The following is a 20,868-nucleotide window of genomic DNA, read 5'->3' as shown; positions in this document are numbered from 1 at the left end:
CTAGCGTCTCGCGACAGTCGACGTTGCATACCAGAGAGAGATTTAAGCGCCATTGATCCAGTCTCGTTAGCCACCCTAGGATGCTCCGGTCCCACAGGAAGCCGGACCCCGCACCGACCTCGCGAGTCGCGACTGTGAGCCTCCCCGAACAAATGCTCAGCCATCTCGTCCTCGGGCGTCAATCCACCCGAATTCGGAGCAATCTCCTCGAGAGACCAAAAGCGCCGCAGGACCCGCTCCAAATCCGGCTCACCCAAGCAATGAAGTGCCCGTGTTGGCAAGGAAGAGTGAGCCCTGTCCGCCCGCCGTTTGTCGGACCGCACCGTAACGGAAATCACCCAACCAAAAGCCGTACTTTGAGCGACAAGTTGTGAGGTAGGGAACCGTTTCAAGCCGGGACGGAGCAACTGGCCATAAACATCAGCGCCCAAAATCACGTCTACATCTTGGGAAACCGAAAAGTCCGGATCCACCAGCGCAAGACCTCAAATTGTCCCAAATCTAGATCGCCAAATCTATCCGATGGGAGACGCGAGGTGAGTTTTGGGAGGACGAGCGCGTCTGTTTCGAATTCGAATTTAGGATTGCCGCAGGACCGCAGCACCAGTGTGGTGGAAAACCTTACGGGTTTGGGGTCCCGCAGAAGGTGTTGAAGCCGACCTCTTCTCCGTTCGACACTCGAGCGCGATCATAGTCAAGGCCTGAGTTCTCCGTTCCAAAAACTTTATCAAGTCCGTGAATTTCGGGAGTGAACGAAGAGAGCTGGTACCCTCCGAGAGGTCACCCTGGCTCAGCTCCGCTTCCCACAACCTTCGCGACTCCGAATCTAAGCGTTCAGAGAGCACGAAGATGTAAGTGCCGATGCCCAATTCAAATATTCGCGGCCTTATTAGGCCACTAAGATGGCAAACTAGAGGAGATCGGTGACGCGGCGCCGAGTAGCGTTAATAGCCGAGACGTTCGCGGTTGTCGCTCGGCCAGCGAAAGGGGTAAGGTTTTCGGGGACCACGAGATCTCTTCCTCTTTCTCTCCGGGGACGTTGAGGAGACCAGACGCGTGCCAAGTTATAATAACCGGAGAAGGAGGAAGGGAGGGTAACGTGGACTGCATACGGACGGCCCATCCCGATCGAGTCGAACATCGGGAGATTCCACAAATTAATTCTCCGCCAAATCACCATCCGAGAGTCCCCGGAGTCTAAAAGAAAGAGCCAACGATCGACGAGGCATCTAGAAAAGATAAGTTGCTCAGACCTTTGTAATTTCGCCCTGTAGGGATCGTACGGTTAGTGAACCGCTATTCTAATATTTGATTGTTGTAAAGAAAGAAAAGCTGACGTCGGACTGGTGAAGCTAGATTCCCAGAATTAAATATATTTGGTCTTATGTATAATCTCGTAAATAATATACTTTTGTTATTTCTATAATCTCTCAAAGACAAGCCAGACGTCCCAATGCTCCACTGGTAATTTTAAATTCGCTAACGCACGAACTATTCGCTGAGCTTCGTCGACGAAGAAACGGAGCTCGAAAGCGGACTCGTTTTTCAAGTGCGGGATCCGCATGAACGAAGCCAAATGTTTATTCATTATTAATCGAGGGTTGTGATATCGAGTCTTTAACGCCTGCCATGTGCTGATGTAATTCGCACTGGTCGTAGCGACGTCCTTTATTAGGTCCGCGGCACTACCGGTCAAGCAAAGCTTCAAATACTGCAGCTTGGTTGCGTCAGATAGAGAAGCTACGTCATGCACCAACGTAGTGAAAAGGTCGCAAAAACTTGCCCAATCCTCATACTTTCCCGAAAAGGTTGGAAGAGGAATGCGAGGGAGTTTCGCGACACCCGTTCCGGTAATTCCAGAGGTGCTTGCCGCCGCGGGTCTAGTGACGGCCTCTGTTTCCACCTTTTCCGCGGAAGTCAGAAGCGCCAAAAACTCGTCAAGGGCGTTCTCGTATACACCCTGAATTCGCCCGAACCAATTATCGGTGACGTACGGGTCGGCGTGCGCGTTTTCTCGAACGATGATCTCAGCGTGAGCCTTACGAACCTCTGTCCAAATTTCATTTAGAGCGTCAAGTCGCGATTGAACGACTCGTTTCGTAAGCGTATCTCGCGGTTTGCTTGTTAACCTCTGCCGCAAGCCTTCTATTTCGCCTTCACGAGCCCGCTGCAATGCAGTAAGCTTCTGTAAGGCTACTGGAGCCATGTCGCGATGAAGTTTGATTGAAAACTGTTATAACTCGAGAGGTCCAAACGAACGTGTATCACAGTCGAAGAACCAAACGCAACTGAGCGAGGAAAGCAAAGGTAATGGGCATACACGATGACAATACGACCACGTATTACAATACCTCGCTTGTTAGTGAGTGTCGCGTGAAGGCCTTTGTGCCACGCTAATCCTAATCCCTAAGCCTCGCCTCGGCTTACACACGTACAAGACATACACAAGACGCACCAGCCAGTACCAGGTGACAAGTTAACACGAACTTGACGAACAAGAAAAACCCAATCACTCACTCCTCACCCGGGGCACCATGTTTTGGTCGTTTGACCAGAGTTCTTCTCTAACTTCAATCGGAATGGGATGAGTGAGTGAGAGGGTAAATAAATAAATAACACAATTTCGCGGGAAAGACAAGACGCTTGCTTCGGCATAAAAACCCTCACGATGCAGAGGGAAAAGCCGAAGCAAGACCAGTGTTTATTAACTGCCAATCAGATCATCATAAAACAGGATAATACAGCCGCTGGTGCGTTCCTTGTCAACCAGATTGAATGATCATTCAATAATCTTAAGCCAACTTATCTAAGTCTCCATGAGAAACCGTGCTCCGCAACTTCCACGCACTCGTGGAAGCAGGGAGTGGGGAGCGTCAAGGTGGCCCAATGCCGTGCAAACAGCGGTCCCGACGTCTCGGGAACCAACGCTGAAGCAATGACGCTCGCCCAGGGAGACGCGACACCCCCGGCCCAACCGGAGGGTGAACCACGTCTCCCCCGACCGTGTTAAACGGATAAATCTTAAAACTACGCGAGACAAAATAATCGACACGCGTGTCTAAGGAAAACCTAACGCGTCCTACCTATTCGAGCGCTCGAGACTAACTAACTTGCGCTGCGCCCTCACCGGCCAAGCGAACGTACGTAACTGCCGATTCGAGTACCGGCTCACGAATTTCTGACGTGGGCAATAAGTACGTAATTTGAATTACTCTAACGTTGAACTACTCGTCATGTGGAATAAGAAAGTAAATCTACTGTTGTGACTCTTTAGTCACCTTATACGTGGTAAATAGGTGCAACATACAAATATAACGAAACTAAAGTATTGCTATGATAAATTTACAAAACTAATATAATAATAATAAAGTGGCGCGAACAGAAGAGTATTCCCTCATTCTAATCCGGCGGTATACACTACGCCAAGAATGTCTCATCAGTCCAACCGTAAATATTTATTTTCTTCGTATGATGATCTCAACCTCGTACAGACGGTTCTCTTCATTATCAGTCATCTTTCAACATTATTTTCCAGGCTTCTAGGTCCCGAACTGGGTCCGCGATTTTCGCAACGTGAGATTCGCGGCCCGCCAATCTGCCAATCTGGCGTCGCTGAGTTTGCAGAACAATTCCCGCGATTTTCGCGACGCAAGATTCGCGGCCCGCCAATCTGCCAATCTGGCGTCGCTGAGTTTGCAGAACAATTTCCGCGATTTTCGCGACGCAAGATTCGCGGCCCGCCAATCTATCAATCGCGGAAATTGTTCTGCAAACTCAGCGACGCCAGATTGGCAGATTGGCGGGCCGCGAATCTTGCGTCGCGAAAATCGTGGAAATTGTTCTGCAAACTCAGCGACGCCAGATCGGCAGATTGGCGGGCCGCGAATCTTGCGTCGCGAAAATCGCGGAAATTGTTCTGCAAACTCAGCGACGCCAGATCGGCAGATTGGCGGGCCGCGAATCTTGCGTCGCGAAAATCGCGGAAGTTGTTCTGCAAACTCAGCGACGCCAGATTGGCAGATTGGCGGGCCGCGAATCTTGCGTCGCGAAAATCGCGGAAATTGTTCTGCAAACTCAGCGACGCCAGATTGGCGGATTGGCGGGCCGCGAATCTTGCGTCGCGAAAATCGCGGAAATTGTTCTGCAAACTCAGCGACGCCAGATTGGCGGATTGGCGGGCCGCGAATCTTGCGTCGCGAAAATCGCGGAAGTTGTTCTGCAAACTCAGCGACGCCAGATTGGCGGATTGGCGGGCCGCGAATCTTGCGTCGCGAAAATCGCGGAAGTTGTTCTGCAAACTCAGCGACGCCAGATTGGCGGATTGGCGGGCCGCGAATCTTGCGTCGCGAAAATCGCGGAAGTTGTTCTGCAAACTCAGCGACGCCAGATTGGCAGATTGGCGGGCCGCGAATCTTGCGTCGCGAAAATCGCGGAAATTCTTCTGCAAACTCAGCGACGCCAGATTGGCAGATTGGCGGGCCGCGAATCTTGCGTCGCGAAAATCGCGGAAATTGTTCTGCAAACTCAGCGACGCCAGATCGGCAGATTGGCGGGCCGCGAATCTTGCGTCGCGAAAATCGCGGAAATTGTTCTGCAAACTCAGCGACGCCAGATTGGCAGATCGGCGGGCCGCAAATCGTGCGTCGCGAGAATCGTGGACCGAGTTCGGAACCTGGAAGCCTGAAAAATGATGTTGAATGATGACTGATGATAAAGAAGACCGTCTGTACGAGGTTGAGATCATCATAGGACGCAAATGAATGTTCCCGGTTGGACTGATGAGACATTCTTGGCGTAGAGTGTTTAATATTCCCAAAACTGAGACCGATTTCTACGAAAGAGTTCGAACTTATACCAAAGTACATGATCGGCCGCCAGTCTCTCGACACCATCAACCGCTTCTCATCGACAATCAACGATGTGCTGAAAGCAAAGTATAGCCTGTCGGCTCTGGGTAAGAACGGTGCAAAGAAGAAAGGTGAATTCAACTTGTACATGCACTACAAGATACAGGAGAGTGTTGATACCGGAGAACTAGTTAACTACTTCACGGCGAAAGATTACCAAAACCATACCACGATGAAACTGGATAAAACGAAGCTGAATCTTTCAACTGTTTTGCGCCACTGTAAACGATTGTGCAATCCCAAAGGTGCCAAGACTGCCCAATACACCATCATAACAACATAGAATAGCTGTAAAAAGTGAGATATACCAAAAACTTTTAACTAGTACCACATGAAAACATGGCATTATTTGGAAATCTCGGTTCTTTATGCGCCGGTGTCCATATCTGCATACGCAATACATGTGATATTATTTGAATCAACTGATGATGTAATTTAATATTAATTGGATTTTATAAATTCAGTCAGGCTTCCAAACTGGGTCCGCGATTTTCGCGACGCAAGATTCGCGGCCCGCCAATCTGGCGCTGCTGAGTTTTCAGAACATTTTTCAGTGTTGCCCGCGTCTCACGCGATTAACCTAATAGTTCTTTGGCTTTCCGATTACTTTTATTCATATCAATTGAGATATCATTTTCCAAATAAGTAGGTCCTCTCGTCTGAAAAAATCGCTAATTCTCGCGTCTATCGGGAAAATTAATTATTACACGATCGCAATTAGCCCGAATAATGATTAACTAACTAACGTATGGTACAGTGTGCCTATAAACTATGTGGGCGTGGAGACAGGGGTGAATGACGTCCAAAATTCTATACGTATACCGTTAATTACAGACTCTGGAAAGGTAACAATTATTCAACGTCTCATTAGCCGGGCGAGGGAGAGAAACTGCGGGTACTGGAGGGTATAAAAGAATGAGCATGAGACCGGGGACTTTGGTAACACCACTTAAGCATCCGAGGCGAAGGTGCCTTGAAATCTGTCGCAGAAGTCGGTAGGACAGCGCCAACAATACGATGCCGCGCGAAAGGATTTTAGTGTAGCGGAAACAACTTTTTTCGTCGAGTTTCGCGCGGAGCCACGAAATAAAATTACGAGACAGGCTCTTTTCCGCCTTTCTATCCCCCCTCCATGAACTCACCTACCAATCTGGGGAACGGGGAAGTGATTAATGGGTGAGCTGCCAATGTGGTTTGGCGCAAAGTAACCAGGATTGCTCTCCCCCGGGAGGAGGTAGGAGTGTGGGACAACTCTGCGGGAGACGAAAATCACCCACATGACCCGACCGAGCACCTGCAGTCGATGCCGACACAGCCGTCCTTACAACGTACAGGGGATACAATTTTTCTATGAACCTCTGTCTATCCAAACGATTTCTTACCGTGGAAAATTGAATGAGTAATTGTTGCAGCAACAAAAATTATTGAAACATGATCACTCTGCTCACGATAGATGTTTATTCACTGTTTACTAATTCACTTGAAAAATGTAGGCGAATTGACTTACCTCGGGAATGTTGGATTAATTTCTAGGGGTTCGACAGATTGTTCAAATGCCCTTGAGTTGATTCTTACATTTTTCGATCATTGTTAGTTTCTGAAGAGTTCCCTCAACCTGAAACAAGCGTCCAAACTTTGTAGGATCTCTAAAAATACTCAAATATCAAACTATGTGGATTTCAATTCGAAAATTCATCAGCAGTGGTTTGTCTTCCATTATTTAATTTGGAACAGCGTGACAAGAAAGTAATAAACTGGTTCTATCTAGAAATCTATTCAACGGAGTAAATGTCCTACGGAGAATATCTTACAACATTTTTTCTACGCAAATTTTATCCTACATACGACAAACCTACAGAATGGAAATCATACAGAGTACGTTTCTACGAAAAACTTTTGACCTGAATCACTGAACACAATCTTTTCTACAAAAAAATAATTTCATTCACTACAGTTCTATATAACATAAAGTCAACATCGAATCGATTCTACACAGTGCAGTTCTACAAAAATTAACCGTGAAATGGACCGATTCTGAAGAACATTAACACAGAATCTGTGAACAATATGAACGTAGACATAATATCTATGTTCTGTATAAGATCCGGTCCATTTTATGCGTTAAATTTGCGTAGGACTGCGTTCTGTGAAATTGATTCAGTGTTGAATTCGTGTGCATAGAACTATGGCATCTAATTTCGTTTTTCTGTAAGAAAAATTGAAAAAGTTGAATGTCATCTGTAGGACCGCACTCTATACCAATTTATCGGACTGCCGTATGTAGGATAATCTTTTGCAGAAAGATTATGTAGGCTCCGAAGGACTTTACTCTGGGCGTTGACTGAACTCAGTAGAATAGATTCCTCTGGAACCTGAGGTCTCTGCTCAAGAACAGGAAGATGATTTTTGTACCATATAAGTTATAGTCTATTTTACCAGCTGCTAATTGCCCATGTGCAATTCATAGTCGGCAGTCTCTTTACATGTACCGACACTGTCTGCGATATTGGCTACAGTTGATACGTACGGGCTCTATGAGGCGCAGACTCCCATTTGACGTGACCTTCATTTGGTAGCGTCCTCTAACCGAAATAAATTTTTTTTGATATCCTGGACGGTAAATGCAGGTCAGAAACCGACTGGTACTCTATCGTGTTCAGCGTTGCAAAAGCAGTGGATGATACAGCAGATTTGTTATCACAAAGTGCCACCATAGTGGTTAAGACTGAAAAAATTATACATATTAATGAATGATCTTATTACAGCATGAACAAATGATGAACAAACTTTATATGCTCACAATTTTTTTTTTTGGAGAAGTATGTTTATGTTTCACTAAACATTCTGTATTTTGCAGTGTATTTGTAAAAACAATTAGTTCTTTGTCCTGAAACAGAACATGATATCCATCAACAAAGCATTATATATTCTTGAATAATTTAGATGTATTTCATAAATACTTACAAGATTCTTCACTATCACTATTCCCTCCGTGTTCCTCAATTCCACGCGTTGAGCGCCGGCCTGCAAATGGCGCACTTTCTCTCAGAACCGTGAGGTATCAAGTTGACGCGCAAAAGGCGCCGTCAGACTTGAAAACTCCGTTATTCGAAACAAAATCGTCTGAAGAACTGAAGGCACAACACACGAGAAGTGTTTCGATTTTCGGCATATCGTACTATTTGCAAAATCGTCGCGCAAAAGGCGCGTCCGATTATAATGATCAATCTACGTGCAAAAAGGCGCATTGATCTGTCTAAAAAACCTTAAATATCTAGGAATTGTCGCAAAACTGTTAAAACCCAATCCACAGCTACGCCATTTTGAATGTGACACATTGCGATGCGAATTGTTGTTTACAGATGCGAATCAATCCAGGAGGGAGATTGGAAAGCATGCATTATTGTGTGGCGTGACGGTCGGCGATCCTCTTCGACGCGAAGTCTTCGAGCTCAGCCTCTCTCCCCATCTAGCGTACCACGGAACGCGATAGATGATCCAGAGATGCGTTTTGCCCATTCAGACGGTTACAGAGATCAATTGACTTGAATAAAAATTCATGATGACTAAATAATTGAATTGACTAGTGGCTGAAAAATGGTTTCAGGGTAGGAACGAAAAATGTGGAATTGAACAATATTCAAATTTGAAAGTATACAAATGATTTGAAGAGTCTAATACCGAATTTCTTATAAGGAAGATCTCTGTGATCGTTTGACGCTGTGGATTACAAAAGTTATCTAGTAACATCGCGGTACATCGTGACCTTCCTACCCTTGCCTGATTCCCAACGCGACCACCCAACGAAAATATTGATAAGAGACTCATACGTGCATGCATAAGCCCCGCGACGGATCCCTGGAAAACCACCTACCTACCCGGTTACCTATATTCGATCTATGCGATTTTTCATTTTTTCCAACACACATCATTCTTCCTCATTTGCACCGTGGCCACTGTGACTTACTTTGTCTGATTTCAATAAAGTGATCGTCGAGTGTACATTCTGCAGTCTAGGTGCCATATCTACCTTAGCTGACCTGAGTCTAGCTCATAGTACACGCAGTCGGTAGGAAGACATGGATGGCCTACCCTATTATTGCGCGTATTATTATGGTGAATACTGGCAAGCCAACAGTACATCAACCTTTCGTAAAATGGATTCAAAACATGGTGTATGCTATTTAGCATTTTTCTAGGTGAACTAAACCTGCGAGCGATCGATACTTGCTGGCTGTTGAAAAATTGAAAATAGCTCAAGATGTAACGTGCAATTTGATAACAATCACGCGAATAGGGTTCCAACAATCGTTGGAATGTGTTCAAATCTCAGATGAATCCACCACTTAGACGACATCATGGGTAAATTCAAACGTAGATTATCATATCATTAGCTAAACACAATTCGTTTTCGCGAATGCCGAGTAAGTGATGGTTACTGTAAGTAATCTATGGTAAAATAGGTAATCTGCAAACAAAAAATTCGACTGGAAGTCAAGCACTGTTGCGATCACGAATGAACCTATCCATATAACCGAAGAAATCGAAGATTTTTATCACAATCGTTACCGTCACGCCACATGACAGAGGAGACCAGGAAAATACCCGTAGCCCAAACACATGCAAACTCACCAACGTTGCCGAGCAATGGAGAAGTTACCCGGATATCTCTGCTTAATTCTAAGGAAAAAAAGGAAATTGGAATTAATTTAGCAAATGGTCCCAACATGTGTACTGCAGATTGTCATTTCACCGCATGTTACACAAGGATGAAAATTCAGTTTCAATTGTGCGACTATAAATTATCAAACAATTATTAATATAAGTATTCTTACCTCCTCCAGGTTGCTCCGTACTTCAAATGTAGTAGTTCTCGTTGCATTTGCCTCATTTGAATGGTGAAACGACGTACTTTTCAAACTATCATAAAAATATAACAATATTACTCACACAATATAGTCAGGTAAACAAGCTAAATTTTTTTTTCATAATTTTTAAGGAGTTTTTATACACTAATAAATGAACTGTGGAATTGAATAATAGGAGGCTTATCAAATAAGCACAAGCATTAAATAAATGCAGCAAGAAGATGAGCAGAATTCTATATCAGTCAAACTTAAGTACTTAAAGCATCTACGATTGAAGGCACCATAGTAACTCAAAATTATATCAATCACATACCTTTTACTGCGGTGATTGGTACGGTTTTCACTTTATTCTCAGAGATCGATTGATCAAGTTACTTCAAATCATTGATAAGTGCTGCAAGATAGGCTGTTTCTGTAATCAGGATATAAGAAATAATGACATTTTATTAGTATTTAATCCTCAAAATCGATACACGCAGCATCAAAATTTTACTATCACTTTTATGAAAAAGGCAAGTTTCTTGATACCAAAGTATCATGACAGTACAATCAAGAATGATCTAGAATGTGTACCTCTTTCTTTTCTCCCACAACGCTGTTACCCGATCAACTAATACATTCTTTTTTCCATCATTTGTTAGGGTCACTCTGCTCAGATATTCACTAACCTCGTTCACTATAGCTGGAGTTCATTTCTGTAAACAGGTAAAAAACCACGTTTCATTTATATTTCAGTTTAATAATTCATATATGTAGTATTCAACACATACATGATTTTAATGTATTATATCATGCCAACTTTTGGAAAACATGTTAAATGTTTCATACCTGTTATTCTTCTGCAACAAATTATTGTATTCAGTTATCGCATAATGTATTCCAAAATTTATTTGCACAGTCTGTCAATCCAGATAAATATTAACACCTATCAATGTTGTTGCAGTTTATTTCTGTAATCAAGTAAGGTACCACAATAGCTTTTTAGTATTATAGCTTCAAAATCGCTCTACGCATCATTAAAGATTTACTACAATTTCTCAAAAATGTATAAAGCGGTATAACTACCCATTAAAAATTTACTGACTTTGGCATTTTACGATCGCTACGTAATTGTTAGATGTAAATTACAATCTTAAAACAAGACCCGAGCCACAAGGAGATTCACAACACTGACAATTTCAGAGTAAGCAACACCATAATATGTTAGTTTCGATATAAGATAACATATTAGAATACCACGAAATTAAACTTTACATCAGCAATCCCCAAAAAGAAATTTGGATGAAAATAAAATTGCTGATTCGAAATTTTTAAGAAATAAATAAATGGTTACAATTGCATTTTACAGACGTGTATATGGGGGAAAGAGTGTGCGAACCTTATTGTTAGGCCTGAGATGCCAACTGGCAAGGTCTGTTTTATCAACCCTTTGAGATATCTTCCAATTCAATCGACTTCCGTGACATTTTTTTCAACTCAACACAATAGAATAGTATTACCATCTCGCACGATCCGTACTATCACCGCTTCGAGTCTGTGAATTATTTAATCACTATCTACGACGTATTTACTATAATAGCCTTTCGTCACTCGCAAAACAATAGGGAATCATGTTAGCATAACAACTACGCAATGAGCGAAAATAAAAAAGACAAGAAACAGCACTTCACACGGAGAGAAACGAGTTCGTCAAAACAAAACATTGTCGGGACGTTAAAGACTCACCTCTAATGTTTTCAGGCTGCTTTGATTTCGATTAAACTCGTTTTTTTTTTTCTTGTTCCCACTTCTACCATTCGTGTATCAACTGATGTATCTTGGGAAAATACACTGATCGAATTACTTGACACAGCCGAAACAACGCGATATAAATTCTAAACTGGCAGCGTGCGTGGTTTCACTCTCACAGCTCGAAATCGAATGAAGCCGCGTGGCGTTCGGAAGCAAGTCTCGACCAGTCGCACCAGCCGAAAGAGCCGGTGAGCTACGCAGTCTGAAGTTTGCGTCAAGCGTGGATTTGAATATATGCGTATAAATTTGTGACGTGAAAAAACTTGGCAAGCCTTGTTCTTGATCTACGAACTACGGTTACGAACATAGGATCTTGCCGGTAACGCTTCTGTACACCACTAGTAGTTGACTGCAACTACACTGCCGTATTGCTTACTGTTACTTATACCTGTATAAATGAATAAAGATCGTTGTGGCATACTCTTTGGTTGTGGCCATTACAGTGGCACTTTGCCATGGTGAATATGCTCTGCATTATCCACTGATTTTGTGATGCTAAATTACTCTGACCTTTGACTCTGACGCATTTACCGTCCAGGCATCTCGAACATTAGTTCCGAAATATAAAAGACGAGAGCGAAGCGTCTCAGGCTCCTCTCTGACTGCAAAAAGAATAGATGAAATATTTATTCGAATAACCGGGACCCCCAATAATGACGTATATGTCTTTTTTATTATCAACATTATTAATAGTACAGCAAAACAAAGAATATCATACAATAAAATAGTGCCATTTTACGATAATGCGTCGTCAAGCTTTTTACAAGTTATGTAGCATCCGATTGAAGTCAATTCACCGTACACCTTAGTCAGTGCTGCTCAACTCGAGAGTGATATGTACTCCTTGAGCTGTTGGTCAGTATCAGAATTTAGAGTGAGCATCATTTGATCGAACTGACTCTCTCCTACAAATCTTCGAAGCGCGATTAGCTGAAAATCAATCACATTCATTGTTAACGATTGCTGCAATATTGAAAATTGTCAATCAATGGAAAATCATATATTGTTAAATGATACATGGACAGAAATCGAGAAATACAAAACATTTTTTTGAGTATATATAATAGAATTACTTGAGCTTGAAGCGTGTCTTGCAAAGAGACACTGTGTACCGGATCTCCAAATGCTAGTCTTCTTCTTCGTTGTTCATGTTCCGTCTCATAATCTACATCTTCGTATTGCGAGGGACTTGGCTGATCACTGATCATCAGCGAGCTAAGGTCAAGTCAAACAACCGTTATAATACTTTGGATATTTTCAAAGTGTACATAAAATTAGTTGATTAATTCTAGAAATAATTTAATCGTTGTATAAACTAAGGTACGCATTTCCAAAACTGGTGACTGTCTTTGAGATAGAAAAATATATGCCATTTATAAAATCGAATTTTAATATAGAGAAAAATGAGGCATGCAAGAATAGAATAATTAATAACTGCCTACTCGATGGGACAGCCCATGTCGTCGATCTTTGTAATATCGTTCAAGGCTTCAACAATATTTGATACCATGCGTGGAAAATGTTGAAGAACGCAGGGTGGACTGTCAGCGCCAAGCAACGAGCATAGACCAAGTGCCAGCAGTTTACGTCTTTCTAATTGCGAGACAAGAGGCATTCTGTTTACCCAGATTGAAACCATTCTACCAAGAACTGCCTCTTCACTCCATTCACCGCCACCTACTTGTCTAGATAACTCTCCTATCACCTGAAATATAATATGCACAAATATAATGATTGGTCAGTTTTTAAAACTGAAATTCATTCATTACCTGTACAAAGATATCCCTGGATACTAACAAAACGCGAGCAACTATCGATAAATACATTGACATAACCATTGGGTATTCCTCGCCTTTGTAGACACTCCTGTAATGAAATTGAAATCAATATTTGGCAAAGTGATTTTTAGATGATAGTTTATAATACTTACTCGAATATTTTTGTTAATAACGGCTTGATGAGTTGTGCCCCCTGATGTGACAAAGCTCGTAAACACGTTTCGACTAGTCGCATTGCCATTACTATTCCTTCCGATCGTAAATCTCCTATAATTGAGCCCAAAGTAGCTACCACCACAGCTCCTCTATCACCCAGAAATTCTTGAGGACTCAGTAATACATACGCCTGTACTATGTACAAGCATAGCCTTAGGTTTTCCGCGGATCTTTCTACACAGAAAAATACGAAATTCATTGAATTTTGTTGTTCTTAAATAGAAGACGAGGTTTCGCGCATACATAAACGCGCTAATCATACTGCGGTAATATAATGTCTGAAGTACCGCGTAAAGTATAAAATACAGAAACTGATGGCTAGACATTGCACTTTAATGTTAACAATTGATGTATCGCAACCTGCCGCATTCTCTATGCTAGGCGTGCACACCTTGTTGATTTCACGATGGTATTACCGACCTAATAGGGCAGGCATATTTCTGAAGAGATCCATTATCGCAGGTGTAGATGCAGGGGCATTCTCCAGGAGTGCCAACCAGAGCTCTAGTCCATCCTCCAGTAAATAAACGTGGCCATCCTGTGTCAAGTCGCAACTCATCGCTACTACACCCACGACCATTGGCTGCAATGCAACGCTTTCAGATCCAAGAGCCTAGGAACAGTTTAATTATAGGAATACATATCTAAATGAACTTTTTTTTAAATCATATTTCACACTTCTGACTTGTTAACAAACCAACCTTCTCGAGGTGTACCAGGGTGGATACTATTGCACACCTGAGCATATTGTGCTCCTCTGATTGTTGCCACAGAGCTGGTATGTAGGCACTCAACGCCCCTACATGCGGTCTTATCCCACAGCCCACTCTCTCGATCATGAAAGATAATACATATAAAACATGCATCTGTAAATCGAAACATCGTTAGATCGAAAATGTTGATTGCATTAAACTTTCCTGTTGAAATTTTGATGCATGAGTATTATATGCTGAAAGCCTTTTACTTTTGTATCACACTCATGGACCTCCTTAAGCAAAGCAAACAGTAACGAAAATGCAGGTTCTAGGTAAGGTGAAAATTCGTCAGTATGAAATTGGAAGTCATCAATCGCCAATTTCAAGGCATCACTTGCTGCTAATCTTACTCCAAGATCTTCTTCAGGGTTCAGCGATTCTACCATCAATTTGTACAATTCAGGCCTCAGTTCTGGACTCAGTTTGACACCTGGGAATTGATTTATTTATTATAAAATTATCAGTTAGCCAAGTAGTGTAAATGAAAATATTGAAGCCCTTTTCCGACACACTCACCGGTCCACTGCCCAATGAGCCAACATACGCGTCTTCTAATTATCCTATAATTGTTGCTTACAACTTTCAATTCTTGTTTCAGTGTAGTTGAAAACCACTGATCGAAGTTCACCTGAAATGGAATTGAAATAAAGAACAAATCGATCAATCATTAGAAGGATAGTCCAAAAAATCGAATATAATGCAATGCGCGGTGAATAGTGACATAAAAGTCAGCATACTTTTGGACAAGATTTTCATTTATAAATTCTCATCAATAGATAGAATAATCGAATGTAAATTACCTCATCATATAAGTCAAATGCTGCAAGACCAACAGCATTATAAACAGCATCTTTCAGAAGAATGGCATGTAAATTATTAGGATCTACAGGCTGATGGTGGCTCTGCATTAGTTCCACTAATACAGATGCAAGCACATCCCTGAATTGATGGAAAACAGCCAAGAACACTGATTCTGTACATGGCTGTAATAAGTTAATATTGTTTAATCATAAACATGATCAATAAGTTTACTTATGTACACTTTTCAGATTTCAAGCCTTAGTGTATGCAATAAACGATTAAAACTAAAAGCTATATAGGGTATTATAAATTTAAAAAAATTATTTACCCTCAAACTGTATTTCCATGCCTCTCCGCCATCATCAACAACTAGAAAATAATTCAGTGCAGTGCAATGTAAGTTCAGTAATGCAATCTGGTAGATGTTAAGTAATAATTAAAATTCTTGGTGTTGCAACATTACCAAAGTTTTCAGGATCAGAATCCCATTGCTCTAAATCAGCTGGAGTTAAAACGAAATAATGTGTGACCAATCTTGAGCAAATTTCAGTCAGTGTCTCGACTGTAAAAAATTCCTGTCGTAATTGATATGCCCTCAGAGTAAGAGGGTTTTTTGTTTCTGAAGAAATGAGAAATTTCAGGTTTTAATTAGTGATATATCTAGTGTCTATAATATAAAACGCACAAAGTAGCAACTTCCACATGCCTTGTATAATTTTGGCAGGTCTGTAGTCACTGCATAGCAATATTCCTTTCATCAGGTTCAAGCACTGTATGATAAACCTTTCGAATGCCAATTCTTGGCCAGTTTCAGTGAAACAATAAAACACAGAGAACTCTAATGATGTAGGTATGAGTTCGACATAGGAGAATGGATGCACTTCCAGTACTCCTATCAAAACTTTAGTGAGGTGAATTATAAATTTATCGCACACATCCAATTGTATTCCACGTGAAATTAAAGTTTTCCCTAAAAATCAGATATTAAATAATGTAAAATCGAAATCTATTTGTGCATTTACGAGAAGTAAGTCAGAATACTTACTACACTCCAAGCTATTCCGTGCTCGATCAAAAACAACTTTTAGAAACATCATAGCATCTTGAGATTCGGACGGTTTGTTAAATGGACTGACAACCAATTTTCTGAGGATTCTCAGTAAAAGCAAAGCTTTTTCTAATGCCTCTTGAATTTGATTTGGACTAGCTGAGTTCGATGCTAATACCAGAAATGATTCGGTATAAGTGTTCCATAAATTTAAAATGAAATTAAACACGTTCGCTGTTAATTCCTGAAACAACCTTCGGTCTGCAACTAATCTTATGGATGCTAAAGTTTTGACAACGTGATGAAGTGTCAACAACGCTCTATGCTGCGTCAATGGATTCTCTCCTCTTACTCCTTCTAAAAGAGTTGGTACCAATGTGCTCCATTCTCTGGGACAGTCATACCTATGGAATCAAAAGAATTTCATAAGAATCTAAATAGATTTTGTGTGTTGGTGCTGCCTAAATTCAGTTACAACCAAAACCATACTCATATATTTGCAAGTAATGCATTGTAGTGCCGTTCGAATATGAAAACTAGTAGAACTGGTTATGAACAAAATGAATCAAGGCTCACCTAGCTATCTTCGCTATTAAAACTGCCAGCTGTACAGCCAATTGATTAACAGGCTCGTTGAAGTCAGCAATCAAATGTTGTCGAAGAAACTCTTTTTCATCTGCCGCTATTTCACTGTTCAAAAACATCATGTTAATTATGTATATATGAAAAGTGAGTGAGGAACACCAAGTTTACTTATAATAACAAGAATCTATACTCACTTTGGCGCATTTCTTCTCCAGTATCGGTCAACGCCATTCTTGAAATACAATATAGCAATCCACCTTACATTAATGTCCAAGGAATGATTCGAAAAAACATTCTGTAAACGAAATCAAAATTTTATCATACTGCACAATTTTAAGTGCGCTACTTTGCAGGTACCTCAAATTTTTTGATACTGGTGTACATGTGCAATTCAAAATTTACATGTACATTTTTCATAGATTTAGCATGCCTCTGCAGATCATTTATAGCTGATTCGAAGAATTTTCAGATAGTTAAAGGATTCAGAATCTTACAAATAATGCTGTGTAAAATCCACGTTGTGTTTCCCATTCTTTCAGAGTCTGTTCAGCTAGCTTGAGTACATTTGGATCTTGGCTACCAGCCTTATGTAAAATATCCACAACTGCTGCATCCATATCGTTGCTCTGAAAAAATACAATGAATTCTTAAGGATTTGCATGTAAACAGAAAAGCAATTACCGAAGAAAATGATTTTAAAATTCATATACTCAATGAATAATTCAAGATTATATTGCCGCTCATATAAGTTTAGTGATCAGATAATATTTACCCTACAACTTTTACTATTGTAAAAGTCTAAGGATGGTTATTGTCTGAGAAAGTAACTATATAAATAAACTGCAGCTTGCAAGTAATGAATGTTATTTTTGGACATGCACATTATAACTCGCAAAAATATTTGTAACTCCTTGTAACAGCTGGTGGCAGTACTAAGATATATATTATTTGTTATATAGATTAATGTGCAAGAGGATATCGAATATATTAATCATCGGACATGAACACTGCGTGTGCAAGTTAATGATTCGAACGAACAACACTATATCTTCGTTTTTTCACGAATTATACGAATTCTGTAAATGAAATCAAAGTGGCTTACCATTTAAAGGAAAAGTACGATCATGCAGATTCATAAAGAAGACAAAGAATACTGAGAATTTGATCTATTTTTACATCGAAATTCTTTTAAATCACTCATGACTAGAAGCTTAAATCGAATAATTCATAAACAAATGTATGCATAAGCGTTTGGAACAAAATTAATTCCCCGCTCGTGGAATAACATTGTTTTATAAATATCAGCATCTGGGATTCATCGTAATCTATTGCCGAAATTTAGGCGGATTTGGTAAGTTAGATTGTTTTTCAAAATTCAGAGTAATTTCGATGTGCGGTAAAGATTGGGTGGCACGGGAACTAACCTATACACAGTATTTTGTTGAGAAAAAAACGTGTTACAAAAGTACCCGATTACCTTGCTCAGATGCAATTGATTGAATTACGTTCAAAACACTCCATCTATTATAGATATTTACGTACATACAAATTTAATAAATAAGAAATTTCCTCTTCAAGTTCTCTATTAATCGGAATGTCACAACGCAAGTCGGCATTTAGGATTTTGGGCAAAGCCAAAGATCTTTTATTTTACACCGTTGGCGACTGTGATTTGACCGTCGGAGGTCACGTGGCCTCCACCCTCGAAACTTCCGGTAAGCGCACTCTGCCGGTGTTCACCGGAGTTCTTTCTTACTACATGGCTCGTGGCGCGGCATAGTTCTTGTCACCATGAAGGTAGAAATCCAATAATATCTCAAGAATCCCTTAATACTCCAGAAAAATAAAGTGCGCTAATTGAAGGGCGATATACAAGGAATAGTTCTGTGCAGATATGGCTTATCTTTCTTTATTTAACCGAAACAAGTTCATTTTTGCAAATTTTGTTGATTAGTGCGGGACACGGGGCTTGTATATCGTTGTGGCCAAACCACAATTTATTCCTTATATTAAACTACGCTATGATAAATTTAACACTCAAAATTATATCATGTCACACGTATTTGTAACAAACGCAATCGAATGTCACTGATACACGTTTCGAAATATATTACCCGTCAGTCGGAATCTAACCTATAAACAATTCCCCATGTAGCCCCAAATGACATACCTATTTATATTGAATTTTGGACACTACATCGCAGTCATTGTAGGCCATAATTTAATAACGCGTCAATTGGGGGTTCCATTCAGCGATCGATATTGATCGTAAATTTACCAATTCGACTTTCATTGGTCAATATACTTGATAATTTTTTTTAGCTGAACGTGTCGTTTCCGGCAACAGGATGCCAAAAACTACTCGAAATAACGGATGAGCACAAGCTCAGAGTTTTCTACGAGAAGCGTATGGGTGCTGAAGTAGAAGCTGACACACTAGGTGACGAATGGAAAGGATACGTTGTACGCGTAGCTGGTGGAAACGACAAGCAAGGTTTCCCCATGAAGCAGGGTGTCCTGACCAATGGTACATGATAATTCCACTGTTGGTAAATCCAGTGCTCTGACAATATTTAGCAATTATTTCTTTTTTTGCAGGTCGTGTACGTCTGCTTCTATCTAAAGGACATTCTTGCTACAGACCGCGTCGTGACGGTGAGCGTAAACGTAAATCAGTGCGAGGTTGTATTGTTGATGCCAATCTCTCAGTTCTCGCACTCGTTATTGTGAAAAAAGGCGAGCAGGTAAAAATGGCTTTCCTAAATCCAATATATTGTCATTAACATTATGCATCAGCTAACACCTGAATCAGTTTAAGTTAATTTCTATTGCAGGTTAGGAACAAGTAATAGAATTTAGTAAATTATCTAAGAATATTCATTAATGTAGGTAATTTTCTGTTTGGTATAGTGAGGCAAAATATGATTTTTAGTTGGTTAGGGTTTTTCCTTTCCAAATTGGTGGATATCATAATAATGATTCTTGATGTTTATTTTTATTCACTCATGTTTTACAATGTTGCAAATCAACTTTTTCATATACATTAATTTATTATTTTACATCTGAAAATCTTTACATCTCTTTATTTTGTACAATCTTGTGGCAACTCTAATCCACGCTCAGGCAGTGTCCAATTATTACAAATTCTATTGGGGGCGTTCATGTGCGTGGAAAATGAAATGGTCATTTATAGATTTGAGAAATTGTGTATAATCTTTGCACTCTATCTTAGTGTACAAATGACACAAAATACCTTTTTACTTGTATTTGAATACAATCGATTACAATTATTCATGAATTAGATCAGGTTTAGCCAATAAATTACTTTCATGCGTTGTTTATTCAATTTCAAGAGTTTTTTTTTTATAATTAGGAAATTCCGGGATTGACTGACAAGAATGTACCTCGTCGTCTTGGGCCTAAGCGTGCAAGCAAAATCCGCAAGCTGTTTAACCTGACTAAGGATGATGACGTACGTCAATTTGTAGTCAAACGGCCGGTGCGCAAGGAAGGTAAGAAGGAGCGTCATAAGGCACCGAAGATTCAGCGTTTGATCACCCCACTTACGCTTCAGGTACGACATATCACCTTTGCACTTAGATCTATGAAATTCCAAAACTACTAGCCATGCTCAGGCAGTGTCTAAGTGAACCAACATATCTTAGAAACGTTCATGTGCGTGGAAAATCAAATGATCATTTTATGATTTGAGAATTTGCGTGTAAAAGTTGCATATTTCTCAGTGTACGAATGATACATTTCCATTCTAGTCAGTGAAATGAGATTATTTAAAATATGGATTATTTTTTAAAATTTTCTATACTATATATTACATATATATAAGTTGAATTCTATTTACAGAGGAAGAGGCATAGGCTGGCATTGAAGAAGAGACGTTGCCTAGCTCGCAAAGAGCAAGCTGCTGAATACGCCAAGCTCCTGGCCCAGCGGCAAAAAGAGGCTAAGGCTAAACGCCAGGAAGAGCTGAAGCGTCGCCGCAGTGCTTCTATGCGCGATTCAAAGTCATCTAATCAGTCGGCACCAACTACCACTCAAAAATGAACTGACTAATGAATTTACACATTGTAAACAATAAAAGCAGTTTTAAAAAATAACACC

General features: G+C 40.6%; 4 protein-coding genes and 1 long non-coding RNA gene across 6 annotated transcripts in view; 2 read left to right on the top strand and 3 right to left on the bottom strand.

Moving 5' to 3' along the window:
- LOC107221613 overlaps window positions 1-8,819 on the bottom strand; it is a 200,643-nt gene extending 191,824 nt beyond the window's left edge. The window contains exons 1-3 of the mRNA XM_046743620.1: window positions 7,708-8,819; window positions 7,435-7,632; window positions 6,415-6,522 (exon numbers count right to left, since the gene is read on the bottom strand). The gene's annotated coding sequence lies outside the window, so the exon portion shown is untranslated. The remainder of the gene's footprint in view (window positions 1-6,414; window positions 6,523-7,434; window positions 7,633-7,707) is intronic.
- On the top strand, window positions 2,936-5,190 carry LOC107222984 (spindle and kinetochore-associated protein 1-like). Its single transcript, XM_046744075.1, has 2 exons — window positions 2,936-2,981; window positions 4,799-5,190. Exons 1-2 carry the CDS (start codon window positions 2,936-2,938, stop codon window positions 5,188-5,190), a joined length of 438 nt encoding a protein of 145 aa, XP_046600031.1.
- Window positions 8,820-8,850: 31 nt separating the features above from the next.
- On the bottom strand, window positions 8,851-11,482 carry LOC124295109. Its single transcript, XR_006905012.1, has 6 exons — window positions 11,154-11,482; window positions 10,604-10,725; window positions 10,349-10,470; window positions 10,089-10,187; window positions 9,743-9,827; window positions 8,851-9,587 (listed from the first exon to the last, which is right to left on the bottom strand). It is a non-coding gene; the product is annotated as an uncharacterized LOC124295109 (long non-coding RNA).
- Window positions 11,483-12,220: 738 nt separating this feature from the next.
- Window positions 12,221-18,405, bottom strand: LOC107222992 (importin-11). Of its 2 annotated transcripts, none has more exons than XM_015662549.2 (18): window positions 18,227-18,405; window positions 17,244-17,375; window positions 16,944-17,044; window positions 16,741-16,854; window positions 16,162-16,568; window positions 15,823-16,086; window positions 15,580-15,735; window positions 15,445-15,485; window positions 15,116-15,298; window positions 14,832-14,943; window positions 14,525-14,745; window positions 14,262-14,426; window positions 13,981-14,173; window positions 13,497-13,734; window positions 13,336-13,432; window positions 13,009-13,271; window positions 12,640-12,781; window positions 12,221-12,496 (listed from the first exon to the last, which is right to left on the bottom strand). In XM_015662549.2, the coding sequence occupies exons 2-18, from the start codon at window positions 17,364-17,366 to the stop codon at window positions 12,386-12,388; spliced, it is 2,931 nt and encodes a 976-aa protein (XP_015518035.1). In that variant the 5' UTR covers window positions 17,367-17,375; window positions 18,227-18,405; the 3' UTR covers window positions 12,221-12,385. The 2 variants fall into 2 exon arrangements, with proteins under 2 accessions (XP_015518035.1, XP_046599547.1); XM_046743591.1 differs by having other exon boundaries at window positions 18,292-18,397.
- Window positions 18,397-20,864, top strand: LOC107222988 (40S ribosomal protein S6). Its single transcript, XM_015662546.2, has 5 exons — window positions 18,397-18,546; window positions 19,072-19,276; window positions 19,348-19,493; window positions 20,123-20,323; window positions 20,611-20,864. The coding sequence occupies exons 1-5, from the start codon at window positions 18,541-18,543 to the stop codon at window positions 20,809-20,811; spliced, it is 759 nt and encodes a 252-aa protein (XP_015518032.1). The 5' UTR covers window positions 18,397-18,540; the 3' UTR covers window positions 20,812-20,864.
- The last annotated feature ends 4 nt before the right edge of the window (window positions 20,865-20,868 follow it).

Source organism: Neodiprion lecontei, chromosome 6 (genome assembly GCF_021901455.1).
Source record: "Neodiprion lecontei isolate iyNeoLeco1 chromosome 6, iyNeoLeco1.1, whole genome shotgun sequence".
Lineage (NCBI taxonomy): Eukaryota > Metazoa > Arthropoda > Insecta > Hymenoptera > Diprionidae > Neodiprion > Neodiprion lecontei.
The sequence above is the reverse complement of the archived record's forward strand: the minus strand, read 5'-3'. Positions and strand labels throughout refer to the sequence as shown.